General features: G+C 45.3%; 6 protein-coding genes across 6 annotated transcripts; 4 read left to right on the forward strand and 2 right to left on the reverse strand.

Moving 5' to 3' along the window:
• Window positions 1-206: 206 nt before the first annotated feature.
• ZYRO0F02640g (uncharacterized protein) lies at window positions 207-3296 on the reverse strand (the record flags this gene model as incomplete). The annotated part of the gene is made up of 1 exon (XM_002497267.1): window positions 207-3296. The coding sequence occupies one exon, from the start codon at window positions 3294-3296 to the stop codon at window positions 207-209; it is 3090 nt and encodes a 1029-aa protein (XP_002497312.1).
• A 571-nt stretch (window positions 3297-3867) lies between these two features.
• Window positions 3868-6684, forward strand: PET309 (Pet309p; the record flags this gene model as incomplete). The annotated part of the gene is made up of 1 exon (XM_002497268.1): window positions 3868-6684. The coding sequence occupies one exon, from the start codon at window positions 3868-3870 to the stop codon at window positions 6682-6684; it is 2817 nt and encodes a 938-aa protein (XP_002497313.1).
• Window positions 6685-6722: 38 nt separating this feature from the next.
• SPC3 (signal peptidase complex subunit SPC3) lies at window positions 6723-7283 on the reverse strand (the record flags this gene model as incomplete). The annotated part of the gene is made up of 1 exon (XM_002497269.1): window positions 6723-7283. One exon carries the CDS (start codon window positions 7281-7283, stop codon window positions 6723-6725), a length of 561 nt encoding a protein of 186 aa, XP_002497314.1.
• A 785-nt stretch (window positions 7284-8068) lies between these two features.
• ZYRO0F02706g (uncharacterized protein) lies at window positions 8069-9772 on the forward strand (the record flags this gene model as incomplete). The annotated part of the gene is made up of 1 exon (XM_002497270.1): window positions 8069-9772. The coding sequence occupies one exon, from the start codon at window positions 8069-8071 to the stop codon at window positions 9770-9772; it is 1704 nt and encodes a 567-aa protein (XP_002497315.1).
• Window positions 9773-10814: 1042 nt separating this feature from the next.
• ZYRO0F02728g (uncharacterized protein) lies at window positions 10815-17723 on the forward strand (the record flags this gene model as incomplete). The annotated part of the gene is made up of 1 exon (XM_002497271.1): window positions 10815-17723. The coding sequence occupies one exon, from the start codon at window positions 10815-10817 to the stop codon at window positions 17721-17723; it is 6909 nt and encodes a 2302-aa protein (XP_002497316.1).
• A 2362-nt stretch (window positions 17724-20085) lies between these two features.
• ZYRO0F02750g (uncharacterized protein) lies at window positions 20086-24870 on the forward strand (the record flags this gene model as incomplete). Its single annotated transcript, XM_002497272.1, has 1 exon — window positions 20086-24870. One exon carries the CDS (start codon window positions 20086-20088, stop codon window positions 24868-24870), a length of 4785 nt encoding a protein of 1594 aa, XP_002497317.1.
• Between the last annotated feature and the right edge of the window lie 215 nt (window positions 24871-25085).

The following is a 25085-nucleotide window of genomic DNA, read 5'->3' on the forward strand; positions in this document are numbered from 1 at the left end:
AATTGCAAATAACTTACTATACACTTTGGTGCATCTCTGGGACCAAAAAATTCTTATGCCAGGTTTTAGTGATGAATAATTGTATGAACCACTTTAATCACATTGTCTGTAAAACTTGTACGTATGACCCATGATTAGAATCACGATAATGGAAACTCTTGTATATATCACATCCACATAAACATTTTTTATATCACCTAGATGGTTTACCAACCCACATAGTCTCTGCCAACGAATCTGAAAACCTTTAACCTTCCCGCTTTCATACGATGTATTTTGTAACTAGAAGTGACCACCTTACCTGAATGTTCTTCAATGACTTGGAATTTACCTTTGGGAAATTCGTATCCAGCAATAATAGCAACATGTGGAGTTTCTGTACCAACTGAAATAATTTCTCTTGAACCAGATTTCATCAATACGTCAAACTTAGCCTTCCTCATGACAAGAACATCACCAGGTCTTATTTGGGCAACATCTTGAGTATGAACAGCTTCACCAGCATTATGGGCAAAAATTGAAGCGCCGAAAGTTCTTCCCTCAATTGGGTGAATAACTTCGTTTTCCAAATGTGACAAAATTGCAGGAATAAGTCCATTGGTATGACTACCAACTAAAGAGCCTGCTCTGTGTAAGGCGTAGCTACCGTATCTTTGAGCGTATTCTTCCAGAAGCTGAGGTTGATTTTTCAAAGGAATATGTTCTTGGCTGGCTTGTACTGTGGCATGAGGGTTCGACGTATCAAAATTCACAGAAAAGTGTAGCTGAGAATAATCTTCAAATAAGAAATAGAAGTCTCTAACCATGTAGGATTCATGCAATTTCTTCTTGATGAGATGATCATCCACTTCCATTAAACAATTAACTTTTTGACCGAATGCATGTGAAGGAAACTTCTTTTCCAACCACCAGCTGTCCTCTGAGCTGAATCTAATAGTTTTGCCTTCCGCAGAGCCAGAACCATCCTTTGTAGAAAAAGTAGCTGTTCTCGACATTGTATTTAGCTTCTCAGATGGACTTTGGCCAGCAACTGGTGGATGTGGTCCAGGAGCTGATGGTGATCCAGGGATAGGTGGTATGGACCTTGGTACAGAGGGCACGCCTCTGGTATGTGAGGTAGCAGAGCCGGAATCGCCGGAATAAACCGAAGAAGGTCTCCCGCCGTGACCAGGAGGGGAAGTAGGAATAGGAGGAACACCTGAAGGGGTATTGGAGGAAGCTTCTCTAGTGTCACCGCCAGAAAGCGCAGCTGGAACAGGAGGAGCAGGAGTATATGGAAAATCAGGCACGCCAGTCATCGAAATAGCCCCTCTCGGATGATCGAAATCTTCCGGTGAAGATGGGGCATCGCCACGTGAATGGAACATAGTAGATGTAGGGCGTGCTGCACCTGGTCCAGAGTCCCGCAAGGAAGAACCACGAGATGGGCGGTGTGGGACAGAGACACCTGTCCGTGAAGAAGTAGGGGAACTATTTGGATCCAATGAGTTAGGAATTGGAGGTATCTGTGGTTCTGGTGGTGAACCCCAAGATTGTGGCTCGCTGAAATCATAATCGTTAGAATGCGAAAAGTTGTCCAAACTTGAGACTGGTGGTTTGGGAGCTTGTGACAAATGGTCATCAACGGGGGTCCTTAGTTCATCATCAGGATGGTATCTTTCAGGTGAAATAGGTGGAACTGGTGGGGCTGATGGGACTGATGGGGCTGATGGCTCAACTGTAGCAGGCGGCTCCTTTTGTTCAGATTTATTATCTAAGGGCGCCATATCAGGTTCTACAAAAGCGGATTGACGATTTGAAGAATGTGAAACAGCAGGTTTAGATCCTGAATCCAATGGTAAATTTCTTTCTTGACTGTAAAAACTTTCTTGCTCGGCATTATTGATGACCCCACGATCATCCATTTCATCTGTGTTCTTCACCGGTTCTCTAGTCTCGAATTCCTCAATTTCTTCTTCAACTTCGTCTTCAGCATTATTATCGTGTTCTGCAGGTGGATTATTCAAGAAGGACACTGCATTGGGATCAGCGAAAGGCATAATAGGGACGACTTTAGGAGGAGCTCTTTCCTTTTCTTGTGAATCGAAACTCTTAGTGGTCGATTTCCTCTTCTTGGGTTCACCAGAGGGAGGCACAGCGGTTGGCATACCAAAGGGGTTGAAACCAACGGGAACACCACCATATCTACCAGCATCGGCCATTCTTGCGATTTTTTGAGTTAAAGCAGCACGACGAGCTTCTTCTTCTTCCTCTTCTTCTTCCTCTCCCCCTTCTTCAGCTTCTTTATCACCATCTGGTTCTCTACTTTCTATGAATCCCATGGATTCTCTGGCTGACTCTTGAGGACGCTCTTCTGGTTGTTCTTTTTTCAAGCCTTGCGACTCATATCCATATCTCTCCGGTGATACTGGTACTGGAGGTGGTTCTTCAAAATCTTTGGTCCCTGGCTTTTCATCCAACTTCAGACCTTCGACACCTTCATTCAAATCATTCAAGGCATCATCATTTTTAGAACCAGCACGCAAAGGGTCATGTTGGGGTTGTTGTGGTTTTTCAAGGTCTAGGGGTGCGTTATCACCTTCGCTTGTTATAGATTCTCTCTTCTTAGATTTTTTGGCTTTCTTCTCTTGTTCTCTTCGTAACTGCTGTTGCTGCTGTTCTTGTAATTTTGCAATTCTATCTTTCAGGCTCATCTTTGGCAAATCTTCTTTAGGGGATTCTGTAAAATCGCCGCGGTTGACAGGTTCAGGTATATCTACTTTAGCAGGTTGTTCCCTCTGTTTCTTTTCACTATGGGCAAACGCTGTAGGAGGTGTATAATGGTGAGATGGATCTGCTACGACAGTCTTCTTTACAGATGCATCCTTTGAATCACCAAAAAACGTTGAGTTCCTTGGTAGTGGTGCTGGTTCAGATGTACCTTGATCAAACATAGAAACTTTGTTCTTCATCTTGGACACACTAGGATCGTTTGGATCCTCCCAATTGTTCTGTTCTACACCTCTATCACTCCCATGAGAAAGTGCTACTGAAGCAGTTGAATTAGCAGGCTCTGCTGTGGGCTCTGCTGCCTTAGGTTTGTCAGAAGGTTTCTCATGAACGGCGACGAAACCCTTGGGGAAAATACCTTCAAGTAATTGGCCTCGTTCACCAACATACTCGCCAAAATACCATTGGTCGTCTTCAATATTGGTGACCGTAACTATTTGATCCTTATCGAAATTGAGATCATCCTCAAAATCTGATTTATATGGATAGAGTGCAATGACTTGGAATGGCGTTGATGGCTCATTCATCCCAAGTGAATGGTTAGATTCAATTCGATTTATTTACTTATTTGTGTGTTGTTGTGTTGTTTTAACGTTAAGTTCTGCTCCTATTTTTTTAAATAAAGGCTGAGATATTCTAAACATCCCCTACAAATTAAAGAATTGATAAAAGGATGCTACATGGACCGCCTTAGAAGCCAGTTGGGTTGGATAAACAAACTTTACAGCCTATATTTACCCATTCGACTTTTTTCCAGCGGCTAACTAGCCTTTATTATTGAGAAAATAAAAAATATCATATTTGACCCGGAAAAGCTCTAATAAGGGTAAACTGGCCTCACCGAAAACTATAAAGAGACTTTCAGGCTCCCTATCTTTAATATAATATGTCTTATTAATGAGGTTTGTGTTAGGCGGTTAGAAGTGTTGTTTTTATGGTCGGGTAATAAGGGCCGTTAAACCATCGAAAGTGAAAAAAAATTCATCATTACACAATATATATGGATGAAGGACTATTAAATATTGAAATAAATCAGATAATAGTCGATCCATAGGTATTGGCGGCTAGTTACTGGGAATTAGCTGCGACAGGAAAGTCATGCTGAAGTATGCAGCTCCATTGGTTAAGCATTACAAGAAGGTTGTTTGGAATCCTGAAGTACCGAATCGAATCAAGAATATACTAAAGGATGAGAAACCATTAAAAAGTCGAGAAAATGCTGCATTGATGAATTATTATATTAATATGCATAATGGGAGATTACATCCATCTGAAAGAGGTTATCTCTTAAGGTATCTTTATCAGAAGAAAGCCTATGGCAGTGTAGTAACCGTAGGAAGTAGACTACTGTATGGCAATAACAATGATGGAATTAAAAGCGTAATACGAGATGATGTTTCTATGAATGAATTAAAAAGATATTTGAATTCATTGGTAAGATTGCATAAGACTTCACAGTTGGACTCATGTATGGGGAGAATTATTGCACAATTTGCCATAACCAGAAGATCTTTTGTAGTGGATATCATTAATTCAATATTCGTTACCACTTATCAAACTTTTGGCGAGGACTCTATGGAGCCTTTAATCAAATGGGTTAAGTGGATGAAAATGCTTAATGGACATTGTGAGTTTACGGATTACATGCAATACAAATACATTATGAGTTCATTGTTATTTTATCTTCGAGGTAGAAGAGGTAATGATCATGATAATAAAAGCTTTTTTGAAAATGTTTTAGGTGATATTAAGAGGATACAAGGTGCAGCAGCGGCATCACAGTTTGCCACTACACTCATGTGTCTTTTAGCATACAGTAGGCGGTTTCATTCTGTGGAGAATATTTGGCATTATAAAATTAATCAGAACTTTAGTATTGTAAGCGCAGACCTTACCAATATCATGAAAGTATTTTGTCATTTTAAGAGCTTCGAATCTATCCCATCATTATACCAAGAACATCCCGATGCTCATGATGATGTTCGTCAATTCGATTACTTGTTAATAGCCCATTCCGAATTACAAGATTGGAAATCATTACAAGATCAGTTTAATGCACTTTTCAACGTGGGTGATTTGCCCAATTTACGACATTACGGTATCGTTATGTATTCATTGGCCACCATAGGTGAATTGGAAAATGTGGAAAGGCTATATGCACAACTACTAAGAAGAAAGCTGCTACCCAATTTTGCAGTACTACAGTCCTTACTGTTGGTACACTATAAATGCGCAGATTTAAACGGTTGTTTCGCCCAATTCGATCTATTTGACAAATATTCCATTCCACCATCGTCTTCCACCTATACCATCATGTTGAAAGCATATAGAAATTTGAATGATATCGATGGTGCATTAAGATTACTCAAGAAAATGACTGAATCGGCTTACCACGTTATCACTGAAAGGCATTTTTCCATCTTAATTCACATGTGTTCAAAGATTACAAACACTATGATTGCAGAGGAACTTTTCCAATTAATGGTAGACCATTACAATATAACACCAACGGGGTTATCGGTAGCAGCTCTCATGGACGTCTACATCGCTAGTGGTGTCCCTCAGGAATCACTCTCGTTGTTTAAAAAGTATGCACAATTAAAACCAGTCGATGAAGGTTTAATATCCATTTACAATAGAGCCATTACGGCAAGAATTGAAATGGGTGAGAAAATAGAGTGTGAAAAGCTGTTCGATATGATTACCCAATTAAAACTAAACACCGATTCTGAATTCTATCGAGTTATGATTAGATATTTGGCCACTCTAGAAAAGGATTATGAGACCGCAGAAAATATATTAGATCAATTGATTGAGCATCCAAATTTACAAGCAGATGCATCTCACTTTGAAACGATGATGGAGGCATACGATTCAATTTCATATAGAGACGGCGTATTGAAACTTTTTGCCAAGATGACCAAAAATGAGGTACCATTGAACTCTAAAATTTTGCATCATTTGATAAAGTCAACTTTCAAAATACAAATTCGTAACCAAGAGAATTTGAGCCAACCCATTGAACTATTGGATCGAATCATGAAGAATGTCTCTGAAAGAAATTTACAGATGACTTTCCAGTTTTTACACCCTTCAGTATTAGGTTTGCCCATGAGATGTGTTGCCAAGTATCATGGTGCACAGGAAGCATTGCAACTTTTAAATCGGTATAGTGAGTTATTCTATGGAACAACCGACTCTTCAACCTTACAAAATCGATTCGTTATTCTTCGGTCGCTCTTAGTGCTGACGGGTGAAATACAACAATGGGAAGATTTTGAAGGATATTATCAGAAATATGTGGCTAGAATTGAGAAATTTCAAAATACACCTTCAGCTACCCAGCCAAACAAGAGGATGAAATCATTGATGGTTGGATTATTTGCATACAAAGTAAAACATCTATTATGGAAAGGTGCTATACATGAAATTCCACAATGGATGCAAAAATTTGAAAAAATGGGGTTATGGTTGGATAACGATTCTTGGAATGAGGCGGTAATGACTATGTTCAAAGATTCAAGGACCATTGAATTTGCCCTGAAAGTCGTTAACGAAAAATTAATCCATGGGTACAATCTAATTCACAAATATCGATTACTTCGTCATAATTCTAAACAATTGACTTCCGCTGATAAACTACCATGGTTATTACAACATAAAAAGTTGTATCCTGAAAGTTTCCGTCACAAATTGTATCTAAAATCGGATGTCGCTACCAGCGTGATGGAATCGATGGATCAGTACTTAAATTGTTGTCAAGATTTAAATGAGGAGGTAACTCGATTAGCTAAATTATACCCATATTTCATGAAAAATTATTTGATGCATCCTAGAAACGTGAATGGTTGGGATGAGATGGAGAAAAGACATTCGGGAGTTTTTCAACAATTGAGATTAACCAAAAAATTGTAACAGTACATGTATATATGAAGTAGAAAAAAAGTAAGATTCTATTTGTTGTCATCATCAGCGGCTGCTGATTGTACCAATACGTCTTTTGACCCAATTGTTTCGCCATAAATTAATGGCCCCACATAAGGTTGAATATTCCACTTCAGTTTGAATTCTAGTTCTTTACCGCTCAATTTATCTTGAGCATCCCAAATGTTATATTTCGATTTAGCACCGTTAACCTTCAAGTGAGCTTCATCCTTCGATGTAATAATCTTATCCCAAAACACAACTTCGTTATGAGTATTTTTACCATCGTATTCTGCTGTTAAGTACGCAAATACTTGCTTTGTATTCCAAGTGAAAAGTGGTGTCAAATCGGTTTCTAAATCAAAGGTAATCTTTGCATTCTCCTTTGGCTTACCATTGACTGAGCCGTAATACCTACTGGTACGAAAGCTTAAAGATGGTTTAATGGATTCAATTGTAGATGGTACCAAATCTGCATCTTGTGATTGCAATTGAAACCAAGAAGTAATTGCGATGAAAACGCTAATGAAAAGACCGTAGGTAATGGCTTGATTACCCAATGTTTGAAACCTTTGTGATAGTGAAAACATCTAATGGGACCTTAACGCATATATGCATATACTATTGGGTTACTAGTGGTGTTGGACCGACTCTATAATAAGGTAGAGAGATTTAGCACGGAATATAATCAGGTGACTAAATGCCTTTAGACGGCACACGTGATTATCACGTTGCTATCCGAAATGTTGATGTCCGTCTTACCACCGCGCCTAAAATCACAATACGTCCTTCTAGAAACATTGGAAGGCATTCTAGAAACATTAAATAGCATTCTAGAAGCTTTACTCGAGGGTTCTTCCATTTACTTATGTTTGCACAACAATGAGAATTCACATTCCGATGCTCGAAGGTACAATACAAACCCACTTTATAACCGAGGAATGCGAAAACCTAAAATGTTACCAAGAATTAGAAACAAGTTCAAGGAGTGATTACGCTTATAGCAGTGGCCGTGTCTCCTAAGAGTACCAAACATCCACGATTTTTGTAAGATGTCTTGAGTTCTTTATCTTAAGTTGAAGTTGTAGTTGAAGAGCGATGCAAATCTATGATGGTCAACCCTTTGACCAAAAACTAGATTTGCCAAGCTTATCTCTGACGAAATTCAACAACCTTCAAATAACATATAGTATCGGGATGAAAATTCCTGATAATCACGCGTGACTTGACACAACGACAGGTCTGAGAATTTTGGGACACGGCGTCACAAATTCAATTGCAAAATAATTAAGAAAAAAAAAAAAAAAAAAAACAAAAAACAATTTGAGAACAGTGCCCTCCCATTATTCGCATTACCCTATCCCCCACCCAAGCAATGCCTGCCACTTATAATGCATCAAGAATATCAGCCATTCTATCTTTATGCGGATTTATAATGGGTATGGACGTCACATCACTGGCGGTTTTCCTAGATAAACCGTATTTTAACGATTACTTCCATTATCCAGGGCCGCTAGTACAAGGTGCGTTAAGCGGTGCTCACCCACTGGGAGGACTTACAGGCTGTTTGGTATACAGCCTTCTGTGTGACAAATTTGGTCGTGTTGGTTTGTTCCGTCTAGGTTCATTATTTTGGCTCATGGGTTCGATTATCGCGGTGGGCTCAATTAATACTGCGATGGTGATAGCATCTAGATGGATTAAGGGCACGAACGTCGGAATTCTCTCCATTCTGTTAACCGCCTACTGCAGTGAAGTAATATCTCCACAACGTAAGGGACGAACATTAGGCTTCGTTCAATTTGCCTGTTCTTTTGGAATATTGTCCATGTTTTGCATGTGCATCTTACTGAATCATTATTGGCAGGAAGAATTGACCTTTCGACTTGCATGGTCATTAGAAACTTTACCATGCCTTTTTTTTGTATTTGGTTCACTGTGGTTACCAGAATCCCCTACATGGCTTACAACCGTAGGCCGGTATGAGCAAGCCCAAGAGGTCCAAAACCACTTAGCTGTAGAGCATAACCGTGTTTGCGGAGAAAAGACACCACAAATGGAACTTCTCGAGAAACTAGATTTGGCTGCCACACTAGATGATGCATCTGATGGATTTTCCTACCTAGATCTCTTTACATTAAAATACTTGCCCTTCACTGCAATGGCAGCGATTCTTCAACTACTTGTCCAATTCAGCGGAATTAGTGTTCTCATGTATTATGCAGTTTATATTTGCGAAATGGTAGGCCTCCAAAGTACCGTTAGAAGCACTGCCGCTGCCATTCCATACGCAATCAACGTATTGCTTACACTTTTACCACCACTTTTCCTCGACCGACTTCGTCGTAAGGACATCACATTAGCAGGTGCTTATCCACTTGCACTAATAATGATTTCACTCTCACTCACAATGCTTCTACAAGGACATCGTGTACAGGAACCATTAGGTGGAAATGCTGCTCTCACATGGACGGTTAGCTCAAAAGGAGCACCCTATGTGCTTTCACTGTGTTATTTGTTTGTTTCCGTTTTTTCACTAACACTTGGTGCTGCACCCTGGCTCTACACATGCGAGATTCTACCTGTACGTGCTCGCAGCAAAGGACTCGCCGTCTCTATGGCAGTGGGATGGGCGACTAACTGTGTTCTCACCTTGGCCGCTCCCTGGCTATTTGCACGGTTACAGTGGGCTATTTTCCTCCTACTTGGCTCCGTCACATTACTGATTTCCGCATTTATTTGCGCATATTTCCCGGACACTGTTGAGATTGCTGCCGCTACCGATGATGCCGCTGCTGCTTCCCGTATCACTAAGCCCGAGAGAGCTAACTCCGAGAGTCCGGACCACGGTAGTTGTACTTTATCCGGAAGTGATGATGAAAATGGTGCAGATAAGGATCCTCACAATACGCCGCACTACGTGAACGATAGCCCTTCCATGTCTCCTGTTGTAGGGCCAACCTTCAAAACTGCCACCACAGAAACTGGATTGCAGAAGCAACTGCGGCACCAACATCTACAACACTTGCAGTTGCAGAAACCGATAGAGCTTTCAATAGTGGATGGCGCATCACTCTAAGCAACAGCAATAGTGAATACATTTAACAATAACCTCGTATATCGCTTAAACGCCGAAATAAATAAATTATTCCTTGGCAAAGTTACTATTGTAGTAACCATACCTATTCTTGTAGTTACCGTTACTATGGCGCACATACTGTGCGCATAAACTCCATTGGGAAAATTTTCTACTGGGAATGTCCTACATTTTCTGCTGGGAATGCCCTGCATTTTCTATTTCAGTTCAGTGATATCGGACATATGTCATGACATTCCTTAACGGGGAATGCCCATCGCGTTGAGCGGTACTGCTTACAACAGCGCGAAAATTGCTACTGGCAATGGCCAATGAGAGCTTGCAAATCTTATTTTCAAATATGAAGATCCTCTTGCACGATTTCCCAAAGGATCTAATCTCTTGCTCCCGTCGTCTAAGGAACCACATCCCCATAGGTGAGGAGATAAACACCCCGCGGGACAATGTGCTTCTGCTAGTCTTTAGTCATATCGAGCATCGGACTGCTGCAGGTAGACAAACTCGCAGGAAATAGGAATGCGAGCCAAGTAATTAATTAGCTGCAGACAACACCGAGTAAAGAATATTCGCAAAACTAGAATAAACCAAAGAACTAAGCAACTGATGACCGACTCGGAATTGCCCGTAGTTGGTTGACCTATACTCTAAATGGCCATTTTAAATGTGTACTATTACCGTCGAAGTATGTTCTCTTTAATCTGTACGCGCTTGTATGAGTGTCGCTAAGAACTGAGAGGTCACCACAGTGGATGCTGATTAACCAACTTTTTGCTCAAACATCCTGTTGAGTTGATACCTCTCCGTAGCACAATGTCATTTTTTCCTTGAGTAAGTCAAACGAAAATCCTGAAGAACACCCACTGGGCAAAATTTTTTAGTCCTGGCCCAACAGTATATTCCATATATATTCAACCGATAACCGGTCCTTGAGGCTTTGGAAGGTTAACGTTCTTGACCTTGTTCTTGTTCTATTCCAAGGTAAATCACAAAAACAAAAAGCAAGGAAGGAAGCAGACATTTCCTAATGATTCGGTCGCTTTATTCGTTGCTGCTACTAGTGGCTCCCCTCGTTCTTGCGTTGGGCGGGTCCACTACTACAACTGTTAGTCCCGTGCCAGATCGATTGGCACGTAGGGATAGAATTGAGATCCAAAACGTCCAAGACGCTTGTGCAGGTCGAAGCTTTTTGAATAGTGTTAGTATTCTCCAACAAAACATGGATGTTACCGATGTTTCCTACCTAGGGAATAACACTTATAACGTGACTATTCATGTTACTGGTTCAAGCACTATTGCTTCTAATCTCTTGCAAAGTTTGGCTATCACCAACATCGATGGTCCGGAGAACCAAGTTACTTTGTACAGCACTGACTCTGCGGGTTTGTTAAATACGGTTTCTCCAACGGACTATACTGCTACTTTTGAGTCTTATGGTGTTCAACAAGGTAATGAAATCTGGTTACCAGCTTTCCAATTGACATATACCTATAGCAATGGTTTACCTGATCCCTTGGCTGCTAGTAACTCCTATAATTTGGCGGCTGGTTGTCCAGCTGTGGATTCTTCTCTCGCAGGTTATCACTGGAGAAATCCAGATTCACCTGTTAGCTCCACGACTTCTAGCAGCTCCTCATCAACTAGCTCCAGTGCTCCTCCATCTGGCTCTAGTATCCCACCAAGTACTTCCTCAAGCGCATCATCTACTAGTGGTTCCAGCAGTGCTCCAGGCACTTCTTCAACAGGTTCAACATCTGCTCCAAGCGGCAGCGGTAACTCTGGTGCCTCTGGTGCCTCTGGTGCTTCCGGTGCATCATCTTCTGAAGCAAGCGGCAGCGGTAACTCTGCTACCTCTGGTGCCTCTGGTGCTTCCGGTGCATCTTCCTCTGCTCCAACCAGTACTTCCGGTGCTTCATCTTCTGAAGCAAGCGGCAGCGGTAACTCTGCTACTTCTGGTGCAACTGGTGCTTCATCAACTAGCTCCAGTGCTCCTCCATCTGGATCTAGTGCTTCATCTGCTCCAAGCAGTGGTGCTTCCGGTGCTTCCGGCGCATCTTCCTCTGCTCCAACCAGTACTTCCGGTGCTTCATCTTCTGAAGCAAGCGGCAGCGGTAACTCTGCTACCTCTGGTGCCTCTGGTGCCTCTGGTGCTTCCGGCGCATCTTCCTCTGCTCCAACCAGTACTTCCGGTGCTTCATCTTCTGAAGCAAGCGGCAGCGGTAACTCTGCTACCTCTGGTGCCTCTGGTGCCTCTGGTGCTTCCGGCGCATCTTCCTCTGCTCCAACCAGTACTTCCGGTGCTTCATCTTCTGAAGCAAGCGGCAGCGGTAACTCTGCTACCTCTGGTGCCTCTGGTGCCTCTGGTGCTTCCGGCGCATCTTCCTCTGCTCCAACCAGTACTTCCGGTGCTTCATCTTCTGAAGCAAGCGGCAGCGGTAACTCTGCTACCTCTGGTGCCTCTGGTGCCTCTGGTGCTTCCGGCGCATCTTCCTCTGCTCCAAGCAGTGGTGCTTCCGGTGCTTCATCTTCCGAAGCAAGCGGCAGTGGTAACTCTGCTACCTCTGGAATTGTCAGTGCTTCATCTGCTCCAAGCGGCAATGGTAACTCTGCTACCTCTGGTGCCTCTGGTGCCTCTGGTGCCTCTGGTGCTTCCGGCGCATCTTCCTCTGCTCCAACCAGTACTTCCGGTGCTTCATCTTCTGAAGCAAGCGGCAGCGGTAACTCTGCTACTTCTGGTGCAACTGGTGCTTCATCAACTAGCTCCAGTGCTCCTCCATCTGGATCTAATGTTCCACCAAGTACTTCCTCAAGCGCTTCATCTACTAGTACTTCCAGCAGTGATCCAAGTAGTTCATCAACCAGTTCATCAACCGAGATCCAAGACGTTGAAGATGCTTGCCCAGGTCGAAGCTTTTTGAATAGTGTTAGTATTCTCCAACAAAACATGGATGTTACCGATGTTTCCTACCTAGGGAATAACACTTATAACGTGACTATTCATGTTACTGGTTCAAGCACTATTGCTTCTAATCTCTTGCAAAGTTTGGCTATCACCAACATCGATGGTCCGGAGAACCAAGTTACTTTGTACAGCACTGACTCTGCGGGTTTGTTAAATACGGTTTCTCCAACGGACTATACTGCTACTTTTGAGTCTTATGGTGTTCAACAAGGTAATGAAATCTGGTTACCAGCTTTCCAATTGACATATACCTATAGCAATGGTTTACCTGATCCCTTGGCTGCTAGTAACTCCTATAATTTGGCGGCTGGTTGTCCAGCTGTGGATTCTTCTCTCGCAGGTTATCACTGGAGAAATCCAGATTCACCTGTTAGCTCCACGACTTCTAGCAGCTCCTCATCAACTAGCTCCAGTGCTCCTCCATCTGGCTCTAGTATCCCACCAAGTACTTCCTCAAGCGCATCATCTACTAGTGGTTCCAGCAGTGCTCCAGGCACTTCTTCAACAGGTTCACCATCTGCTCCAAGCGGCAGCGGTAACTCTGGTGCCTCTGGTGCCTCTGGTGCTTCCGGTGCATCATCTTCTGAAGCAAGCGGCAGCGGTAACTCTGCTACCTCTGGTGCCTCTGGTGCCTCTGGTGCTTCCGGTGCCTCTGGTGCTTCATCTGCTCCAAGCAGTGGTGCTTCCGGTGCTTCCGGCGCATCTTCCTCTGCTCCAACCAGTACTTCCGGTGCTTCATCTTCTGAAGCAAGCGGCAGCGGTAACTCTGCTACCTCTGGTGCCTCTGGTGCTTCCGGTGCCTCTGGTGCTTCATCTGCTCCAAGCAGTGGTGCTTCCGGTGCTTCCGGCGCATCTTCCTCTGCTCCAACCAGTACTTCCGGTGCTTCATCTTCTGAAGCAAGCGGCAGTGGTAACTCTGCTACCTCTGGAATTGTCAGTGCTTCATCTGCTCCAAGCGGCAATGGTAACTCTGCTACCTCTGGTGCCTCTGGTGCCTCTGGTGCTTCCGGCGCATCTTCCTCTGCTCCAACCAGTACTTCCGGTGCTTCATCTTCTGAAGCAAGCGGCAGCGGTAACTCTGCTACTTCTGGTGCAACTGGTGCTTCATCAACTAGCTCCAGTGCTCCTCCATCTGGATCTAGTGCTTCATCTGCTCCAAGCAGTGGTGCTTCCGGTGCTTCCGGCGCATCTTCCTCTGCTCCAACCAGTACTTCCGGTGCTTCATCTTCTGAAGCAAGCGGCAGCGGTAACTCTGCTACCTCTGGTGCCTCTGGTGCCTCTGGTGCTTCCGGCGCATCTTCCTCTGCTCCAAGCAGTGGTGCTTCCGGTGCTTCATCTTCCGAAGCAAGCGGCAGTGGTAACTCTGCTACCTCTGGAATTGTCAGTGCTTCATCTGCTCCAAGCGGCAATGGTAACTCTGCTACCTCTGGTGCCTCTGGTGCTTCCGGTGCATCTTCCTCTGCTCCAACCAGTACTTCCGGTGCTTCATCTTCTGAAGCAAGCGGCAGCGGTAACTCTGCTACCTCTGGTGCTTCCGGTGCCTCTGGTGCTTCCGGCGCATCTTCCTCTGCTCCAACCAGTACTTCCGGTGCTTCATCTTCTGAAGCAAGCGGCAGCGGTAACTCTGCTACTTCTGGTGCAACTGGTGCTTCATCAACTAGCTCCAGTGCTCCTCCATCTGGATCTAGTGCTTCATCTGCTCCAAGCAGTGGTGCTTCCGGTGCTTCCGGCGCATCTTCCTCTGCTCCAACCAGTACTTCCGGTGCTTCATCTTCTGAAGCAAGCGGCAGCGGTAACTCTGCTACCTCTGGTGCCTCTGGTGCCTCTGGTGCTTCCGGCGCATCTTCCTCTGCTCCAACCAGTACTTCCGGTGCTTCATCTTCTGAAGCAAGCGGCAGCGGTAACTCTGCTACCTCTGGTGCCTCTGGTGCCTCTGGTGCTTCCGGCGCATCTTCCTCTGCTCCAACCAGTACTTCCGGTGCTTCATCTTCTGAAGCAAGCGGCAGCGGTAACTCTGCTACCTCTGGTGCCTCTGGTGCCTCTGGTGCTTCCGGCGCATCTTCCTCTGCTCCAACCAGTACTTCCGGTGCTTCATCTTCTGAAGCAAGCGGCAGCGGTAACTCTGCTACCTCTGGTGCCTCTGGTGCCTCTGGTGCTTCCGGCGCATCTTCCTCTGCTCCAACCAGTACTTCCGGTGCTTCATCTTCTGAAGCAAGCGGCAGCGGTAACTCTGCTACCTCTGGTGCCTCTGGTGCCTCTGGTGCTTCCGGCGCATCTTCCTCTGCTCCAACCAGTACTTCCGGTGCTTCATCTTCCGAAGCAAGCGGCAGTGGTAACTCTGCTACCTCTGGAATTGTCAGTGCTTCATCTGCTCCAAGCGGCAATGGTAACTCTGCTACCTCTGGTGCCTCTGGTGCCTCTGGTGCTTCCGGCGCATCTTCCTCTGCTCCAAGCAGTGGTGCTTCCGGTGCTTCATCTTCCGAAGCAAGCGGCAGTGGTAACTCTGCTACCTCTGGTGCTTCCTCTGTTCCAAGCGGCAGCGGTAACTCTGCTACCTCTGGAATTGTCAGTACTTCATCTGCTCCAAGCGGCAGCGGTAACTCTGCTACTTCCGGCGCTTCAACCTCTGCTCCAAGCAGCGGTGCATCTGGTGCTTCATCTGCTTCAAGCAGTGGCGCTTCCGGTGCTCCATCTTCTGAAGCAAGCGGCAGTGGTAACTCTCCTACCTCTGGTACTGTCAGTGCTTCATCTTATGGTTCACCCGGCGGATCGAACCGTTCAACTACAGTACTAAGCACTTCAACCGGAGCTGCTGCTGGAACAACTAGCAGTTCCTCCACAGGTCCATCCTCTGGATCAGGCAGTGGTGCTAACTCTACCGCCTCTGGTTCAAACGGCAATGGTTCTAACGGTAATGGTTCCAACGGTGCATCCTCTGTTCCAAACACTTCCACTGGTGCTGCTAACTCTGCCACCTCTGGTTCAAACGGCAATGGTTCCAACGGTAATGGCTCTAACGGTGCATCCTCTGTTCCAAGTACTTCCACTGGCGCTGCCGCTGGTTCAACTAGCGGTGCCTCTACTGGCCCATCCTCTGGATCAGGCAGTGGTGCTAACTCTACCGCCTCTGGTTCAAACGGCAATGGTTCCAACGGTGCATCCTCTGTTCCAAACACCTCCACTGGCGCTGCCGCTGGTTCAACTGGCGGTGCCTCCACTGGCCCATCCTCTGGATCGAATGGCAACGGTTCCAATACTAATGGTAATGGTTCCGGTTCATCTTCTGGTTCACCTTCTAGTTCTAATGGCAATGGTTCCCATGGCTCCACTTCGGGTCCAATCTACAGCGCTAACTCAACCACTTCGGGGTCTCCTTCTGGATCAAGTGGTAATGGTTCTAACGGTTCGACTTCTGTTCCAAACACTACCACCGGTTCTTCTGGTTCAACCAGTGGTGCCTCCAGTGGTAATGGTTCCGGTTCTGGCTCCAATGAAAATGGTTCTGGTTCCAACGGTAATGGTTCCGGTTCTGGCTCCAATGAAAATGGTTCTGGTTCAGGCTCTAACGGCAATGGTTCAGGCTCCAATGAAAATGGCTCTGGCTCCAACGGCAACGGTTCAGGCTCTGGCTCTAGCGGCAACGGTTCCGGTTCTGGCTCCAATGAAAATGGTTCTGGTTCCAACGGTAATGGTTCAGGCTCTAACAGCAATGGCTCTGGCTCCAACGGTAATGGTTCCGGTTCTGGCTCCAATGAAAATGGTTCTGGTTCCAACGGTAATGGTTCAGGCTCTGGTTCAGGCTCTAACGGCAATGGTTCCGGCTCAGGTTCTAACGGCAACGGCTCTGGCTCCAATGAAAATGGTTCTGGTTCTGGTTCTGGTTCAAACACAGTCCCAATTACCACCATCCCAGGTACTACTATTCCAGGTAGCACCGTCCCAGCAAGAACCGTCCCAGGTACTACCATCCCAAGTAGCACCGTCCCAGCAAGTACTCTCCCAGCAAGTACTGTTCCAGGCACCACCATCCCAGGTAGCATCGTCCCAGGTAGCACCATTCCAGGTACTACTATCCCAAGTTGCACCGTCTCAGGTAACATTGTCCCAGGTACTACTATTCCTGCAAGCACCGTCCCAGAAAGTACCGTCCCAGGTACTACCATCCCAGGTAGCACTGTCCCAGCAAGTATCGTCCCAGGCAGCGTGGCTCCAGGTACTACAATCCCAAGTAGCGTCATTCCAGGTAGCACTGTCCCAGGTACTACTATCCCAGCTAAAACTGTTGTAGGTGGTGCAGGTGCTCCATCTACTATCACAGTTTCCGGTACAGCTGCAGGTGCTAATGGCGTTACAGGTACTTCTGGCACTGGTAACAACAACGGTGGTAACAACGGTGGTAACAACAACGGTGTTAACGGCGAACAAACTCCACAAGTTCAAACCATCACTAGAACTGTCCAACCAACCGGTGGTCAAACAACCCCACAAGTTCAAACCATCATCACCACCATTCAACCAACCGGTGGCAACAACGCTGGCAATGGTGCTAACAACAACGGTGCTAACGGCGAACCAACTCCACAAGTTCAAACCATCACTAGAACCGCCCAACCAACCGGTGGTAGCAACGGTAACAACAACGGTGGTAACACTGTCCCAGTGTCCGTCTCCGTCTCCGTCCAAACTGTAACTCAAGTTCAAACTCAAACCGTCACTGAAACTGTTTCTGGTAACTGTGTCTGTCCAACTGGTACAGCTGCAGCCGCCACTCCTTTAGTCTCCAACTCAGGGTACTCTAACAACACTTTACCTGTAAAGAGAGAAGCACCAATCGTTAAGCCTGTTGGTAAAGACATCACTGCCCTACCAACGGTTGCTCCTCAAACCGTCTTTCAGGGCTCAGCTGGAAGATTGGTGAACCCAGTCAACGGACTCTTGTTGAGTCTATTGACTTTATTGCCTTTCTTCTTCTAATTGTGACACTTATACCCCTTTCTATTTTGGCCTAATTGCTTTTTTCATATTCTATATCACAGGGTATTGAAATTACACCTGTCTGGGGGTTTCTCTGCTCTCATAGAATATATTATATATGTACGGCCATTTATTTTTGTCCCTGAATAGATAAAATGTAAAACAATCCTAATAAAATATTACATCTATATTATAATAGTCTTGTTTCTGCATAGTTGGGGGGCATAAGAATATGCATATGCATATGTACTCCTTTGATTCTATCACAGCCTTATCCTTTCGTGCTCAAGTATTGGATTTTCTATTGTAATTTCGACCAAAAAAATGATTTATAGTAGTAGATTCTCGTGTGGGTCTTTGGTTGGATTTTTGAGAATAATACAATAGCTGAAAACACATTCCTTAAAGGGACTGGATATGGTATTGTTTTGTCTTGGATATCGTGAGAATGGGTGCCAGATTGGTACAGATGGACTAATCAGGAAATAGCGAGACGTAAAAAGAAGTATTAGAGGGGGGAGTGCAGTTGGTAGGGTAACTAAAGTACAAGTCACGCGATAGATACTTATACATTTAGTTATCAATCAGCGGTATAGAGTACTGCAAAGTAAGAACATTAACAAAACTCCAGAGCTATTGATGTCGAGCTAGACCAAACGGCAAGCAGACATTTAACGATTTGACTGAATTAGTTCAATGTCAGGAATGGTTAGTGATACATACCATTTAAAAACCAGATATTGTTCTATTTGTCAGAACTCCGAAGTCCGCCTAACAAAATCTCCTTCGGAGTTTTATTACTACGTCTTAAAAAATCATTGATTTTTCATTTTGTTTTACTTTTAAGTTAATTTAACTATTATTTTTTTACGTTGTTGTATGTTGTTGTGAGACGTAGTAATTTGAAAAGTGGTCAAAGAGGCCAAAATAGAACCACCAATCCAAACAGAGTATTTTCTCTCAGGTAAAGCAATGATCTTAACCTTTCTAGAAGGTGGAGATGGAGGCGGTGATTTCCTTCTTTCAGCAATACATGGTAGTACTGCCAGACATCGCAATATTACCATACAAGTGCTTACGAACATCAACATCATACTTCATGATAAAGCTTCAATCAAAGGAAAAGAACATTCTTCTGGTGAGACTCTCAATTTGTTATTAAGAATGTGGTTTCGAATCTTTTCAATGCCATCCTAGTTTGTAAGTATACCATGTCAAATTGGGTAACGGGAAGCCAAGATACCTACCTCTCTTGGATTGAGCTTCATCACCCACATAGAATGTCGTTTTGGGCCATGCCAACCATGATACCTAATGTCTTGGTTTACCGACAAATGAATGGAAAAACGGAATGTGGAGTGGCATCACCGGTGCAACCGGCTTTACATATACCAGCGCTTGTCAATAATCCATCCTTTTGTACTGTTATAGTTACTACATTATTCTGGAAGTCATCATTGCTATGCCAACATTCTAGGCACTCAAACTCCATTAGGTAATTCTCCGACTGGAATGTCCTACATTTTCCATTTCGGTTCAGTAATATCGGACATATGTCACAATCTTCCCCAAAGGGAACTGTTCGTCGTTTTCTGCGCGAAAATAGCTACTAGCGATTACCGGTAGCTTGCAAATCCTATTTCCAAATAGGATGACTCTCCTGCACGATTTCCCAAAGGATCTAATCTATTGCTTCTTTCGTCGAAGGAACCACATCCCCATAGGTCAGAAGATAAGCACTCTACCGGGAAAAACGAGCTTCGGTTAGCCATCTAGTCATTTGATTTAATCAAATTGAGGATCTCTACTGATAGTTGGGGTGATAATCGGAGTGTCGAAAGACAAATTCGCCTGAACTAGCAATGCGGCTAGCACGGAGGAAAGAACATTTACAAAACTAGAAGAAACCAAGTAGAGAACGATCGAAGGATTCGATATTGACAGTATTTGTTTCACCTCTAGTATTTTAAGGGGTGATTAAGATGTATTCAGTTCGTACGCTTTTGTATGTGTATTGTCAAGTACCAAGAAGTGCCCACGTCAGATGCTGATGAAGCAATTTTTCGTTCGAACAAAATTCGGACTTGATGCGTCTCCGTAGGTCAATCAATGTCCTTTTCTCCTCCAGTGGGTTAGACTACAATTCTAAAGAATGCTTCTTGTCCAAGATTTTTGAACAAGATTTGAAACTACAATCCAAAAAAAGTTCCCTTATCCAAGAATTTTAGACCTCATCCAAGATTTTATTTCATATAAATTCGAATGATAATCCATCCATGAAGTTTTGGAATTGTAAGGTTCTTAGTCCCTTTCTTGTTTGATAGTAGAAAAGAAAAGCAAGCAAGGAAGCACACATTTCCTAATGATTCGGTCGCTTTATTCGTTGCTGTTCCTAGCTGCCCCCCTCGTTGTCGCATTGGGTGGGTCCAGTACTACCACGGCCAGTCCGGCACCATATGGATTGACACGTAGAGAAGAACATCAAGTGGTTGACCTCTACGACGCTTGTCCAGTTCGAAACATATTGAATTCTTTGGGCGCTGAAAAGCTTATTTCATTTGACATGGAGGTTACCGATGTTTCGTACCTAGGCGGTAACACTTATAACGTGACAATTCACGTTTCTGGTAAAATCAATATTGCTTCCTATCTTTTCAGGGGCTTGCACGTCTCTGACATCGACGGCCCAGACTCAGAAGTTACTTTGTACAGTACTACCACTCCAAACCTGTTAAACCTCCTTTGTCCTTCGGACTACACTGCCAATTTCCTAGTTTACGGTGTGGAACAAGGTGATACTGTCTGGTTACCAAGTTTCCGCTTGGTCTACGAATATAGCAACGGTTTACCCGGTGTATTAGAAACTGTCAATCAGCTTGAGTTAATCACTGGTTGTTTAGAAGTGGATAGTTCTCTTTCTGGTTATTACTGGCCAACTCCAGATGACGATAGCTCTAGCGCTCCTCCATCCGGCTCTGGCCTCCCACAAAGTGCTCCTTCAACTAATTCATGCTTCCAATCAAGTACCTCTGCTCCAACTTCAAGTCAAAGTGACACTCTCCAAAATAAAGATCCAGTAGGGTATTCCACAGCACCGATAAGCAGTGCTTCTAGTAGTTCATCTGCTGCACAAACAAGCGCTGCTTCCAGTGGTCCATCTGCTGCACCAGTAACCGATGCTTCCAGTACTTCTTCTTCTGCACCAACGAGCGGTGCTACCAGTGGTTCATCCGCTCCAAGCAATGACGCTAACTCTAGCACTTCTGGTTCATCCGCTGCACAAGCAAACACTGTTTCCAGTAGTTCATCTGCTGCACCAGCAACCGATGCTTCCAGTAGCTCTTCTTCTGCACCAACGAGCGGTACTACCAGTGGTTCATCCGCTCCAAGCAATGGCGCTAACTCTAGCACTTCTGGTTCATCCGCTGCACAAGCAAACACTGTTTCCAGTAGTTCATCTGCTGCACCAGCAACCGATGCTTCCAGTAGCTCTTCTTCTGCACCAGCAACCGATGCTTCCAGTACTTCTGGTTCATCTGCTGCACCAACAAACGCTGCTTCCAGTAGTTCATCTGCTGCACCAGTAACCGATGCTTCCAGTACTTCTTCTTCTGCACCAACGAGCGGTGCTACCAGTGGTTCATCTGCTCCAAGCAATGACGCTAACTCTAGCACTTCTGGTTCATCCGCTGCACAAGCAAACACTGTTTCCAGTAGTTCATCTGCTGCACCAGCAACCGATGCTTCCAGTAGCTCTTCTTCTGCACCAGCAACCGATGCTTCCAGTAGCTCTTCTTCTGCACCAACGAGCGGTTCTACCAGTGGTTCATCTGCTCCAAGCAACGACGCTAACTCTAGCACTTCTGGTTCATCGGCTGCTCAAACAAACACTGCTTCCAGTAGCTCTTCTTCTGCACCAACGAGCGGTTCTACCAGTGGTTCATCTGCTCCAAGCAACGATGCCAACTCTAGCACTTCTGGTTCATCTGCTACACAAACCAACGGAGCTTCCACTGGCCCATCCTCTGGATCAGGCAGTGGTGTGAACTCTACCACCCTTCGTTCAAACGGTAATGGTTCTAACGGCAATGGTTCCAACGGTGCATCATCTGTTCCAAGTACTTCCACTGGCGCTGCCGCTGAAACAACTAGCGGTGCCTCTACTGGTCCATCTTCTGGAGCAGGCAGTGGTGTGAACTCTACTACCTCTGGTTCAAACGGTAACGTTTCCAACGGCAATGGTTCCAACGGTGCATCTTCTGTTCCAAGTACTTCCACCGGTTTCCCAGCTGGTTCAACTGGCGGTGCTAACTCTACCGCCTCTGGTTCAAACGGCAATGGTTCAAACGGTAATGGCTCTAACGGTGCATCCTCTGTTCCAAGTACTTCCACTGGCGCTGCCGCTGGAACAACTAGCGGTGCTAACTCTACCGCCTCTGGTTCTAACGGTAATGGTTCCAACGGTAATGGCTCTAACGGTGCATCTTCTGTTCCAAACACTTCCACTGGTGCTGCTAACTCTGCCACCTCTGGTTCAAACGGCAATGGTTCCAACGGTAATGGCTCTAACGGTGCATCCTCTGTTCCAAACACCTCCACTGGTTTCCCCGCTGGTTCAACTGGCGGTGCTAACTCTACCACCTCTGGGTCAAACGGCAATGGCTCCAACGGTAATGGCTCTAACGGTGCATCCTCTGTTCCAAGTACTTCCACTGGCGCTGCTGCTGGAACAACTAGCAGTTCCTCCACAGGTCCATCCTCTGGATCAGGCAGTGGTGCTAACTCTACCACCTCTGGTTCAAACGGCAACGGTTCAAACGGTAATGGCTCTAACGGTGCATCCTCTGTTCCAAGTACTTCCACCGGTTTCCCAGCTGGTTCAACTAGCGGTGCTAACTCTACCGCCTCTGGTTCAAACGGCAACGGTTCTAACGGTAATGGCTCTAACGGTGCATCCTCTGTTCCAAACACTTCCACTGGTGCTGCTAACTCTGCCACCTCTGGTTCAAACGGCAATGGTTCCAACGGTAATGGCTCTAACGGTGCATCCTCTGTTCCAAACACCTCCACTGGTTTCCCCGCTGGTTCAACTGGCGGTGCTAACTCTACCACCTCTGGGTCAAACGGCAATGGCTCCAACGGTAATGGCTCTAACGGTGCATCTTCTGTTCCAAACGGCAACGTTTCCAACGGCAATGGTTCCAATGGTGCATCATCTGTTCCAAACACTTCAACTGGTTCCTCTTCCGGATCGAGCACCGTTGCTTCCGACAGCGCTTCCAACAGTGTGCCACCGAACACTTCCTCGATCAGTTCGTCCAATAGTGCTTCCAACTCTGCTTTATTGAACAGTAACTCTTCCTCTCCAACTTCAAGCAGTGGCGTCGCAGGTAACACAGTCCCAATTACCACTATCTCTGGTACTACTATCCCAGGTACTACTATCCCAGGTAGCACTGTCCCAGGTACTACTATCCCAGGTAGCACTGTCCCAGGTACTACTATCCCAGGTAGCACTATTCCAGGGACTACCATCGCAGGTAGCTCCGTCCCAGGTAAGAATGTCTCAGGTAACATTGTCCCAGGTAGCACCATCCCTGCTAGTACCCTTCCAGGAAGCATTGTCCCAGGCACTACAATCCCAGGTAGTACCGTTTCAGGCACTACAGTCCCAAGTAGCGTCATTCCAGGTAGCACTGTCCCAGGTACTACTATCCCAGCTAAAACTGTTGTAGGTGGTGGAGATTCTCCATCTACTTTCACCGCTTCCAATACAGCTGCAGGTGCAAGTGGCGTTACAGGTACTTCTGTCGCCGGTAACAACAACGGTGTGAACGGTGAACAAACTCCACAAGTTCAAACCATCACTAGAACTGTCCAACCAACCGGTGGTCAAACAACCCCACAAGTCCAAACGATTATGACAACCATTCAACCAACCGGTGGCAACAACGCTGGCAACGGTAACAACGGCGCTAACAACAACGGTGCTAACAACGCAGGCAATGGTGATAACTCTGGAAGCGGTAACAACGGTAACAACAACAACGGCGCTAACAACGCGGGCAATGGTAACAATGGTAACAACAACGGTGGTAACAACTCTGGCAACGGCAACAACTCTGGCAACGGTAACAACAACGACGCTAACGGTGAACAAACTCCACAAGTTCAAACCACCACTAGAACTTTCCAACCAACCGGTGGTCAAACAACCCCACAAGTCCAAACGATTATGACAACCATTCAACCAACCGGTGGCAACAACGCTGGCAACGGTAACAACGGTGCCAACAACAACGGTAGCAACGGTGCCAACAACAACGGCGCTAACAACGCGGGCAATGGTAACAATGGTAACAACAACGGTGGTAACAATTCTCGCAACGGCAACAACTCTGGCAACGGTAACAACAACGACGCTAACGGTGAACAAACTCCACAAGTTCAAACCATCACCAGAACCGTTCTGCCAACTGGTGGCGAAACAACCCCACAAGTTCAAACCATTATCACCACCATTCAACCAACCGGTGGCAACAACGCTGGAAACGGTAACAACGACGCTAACAACAACGGCAATGGTGACAACGGTGCTAACGGTGCTAATAATAACGGTGCGAGCGGTGAACAAACTCCACAAGTTCAAACCATCACCAGAACCGTTCAGCCAACTAGTGGTCAAACAAGCCCACAAGTCCAAACCATCATGACAACCATTCAACCAACCGGTCGCAACAACGCTGGCAACGGTAACAACAACGGCGGTAACAACAACGGCAATGGTAACAACAACGGCAATGGTAACAACAACGGCAATGGTAACACTGTCCCAGTGTCCGTCTCCGTTTCCGTCCAAATCGTAACTCAAACTCAAACTGTTACTGAAACAGCTGCTCCTTCCGACAACTGTGTCTGTCCAACTGGTGCAGCTGCAGCCGCCATTCCTTCAGCCTCTAACTCAGGTTACTCTAACAACACTGTACCTGTAAAGAGGGAAGCACCAATCGTTAAGCCTGTTGGTAAAGACATCACTGCCCTACCAACGGTTGCTCCTCAAACCGTCTCTCAGGGATCAGCTGGAAGATTGGTGAACCCAGTCAACGGACTCTTGTTGAGTCTATTGACTTCATTACCTTTCTTCTAATTTTGACAATATGTCCGTTCCTATTTTAGTCTAACTAGTAATTCATGTTCTATAGCACAGGGTATTGAAATTACACCTGTCTGGGGGTTTCTCTGCTCGCATAGAATATATTATATATGTACGGCCATTAATATTTGTCCCTGAATGGATTAGACATAAAACAATTGTAGCACAATACTATATCTACAATGCGATAGCCCTGTTTCTGCAAATGA

The sequence above is a fragment of the Zygosaccharomyces rouxii genome, assembly GCF_000026365.1.
Source record: "Zygosaccharomyces rouxii strain CBS732 chromosome F complete sequence".
Classification (NCBI taxonomy): domain Eukaryota; kingdom Fungi; phylum Ascomycota; class Saccharomycetes; order Saccharomycetales; family Saccharomycetaceae; genus Zygosaccharomyces; species Zygosaccharomyces rouxii.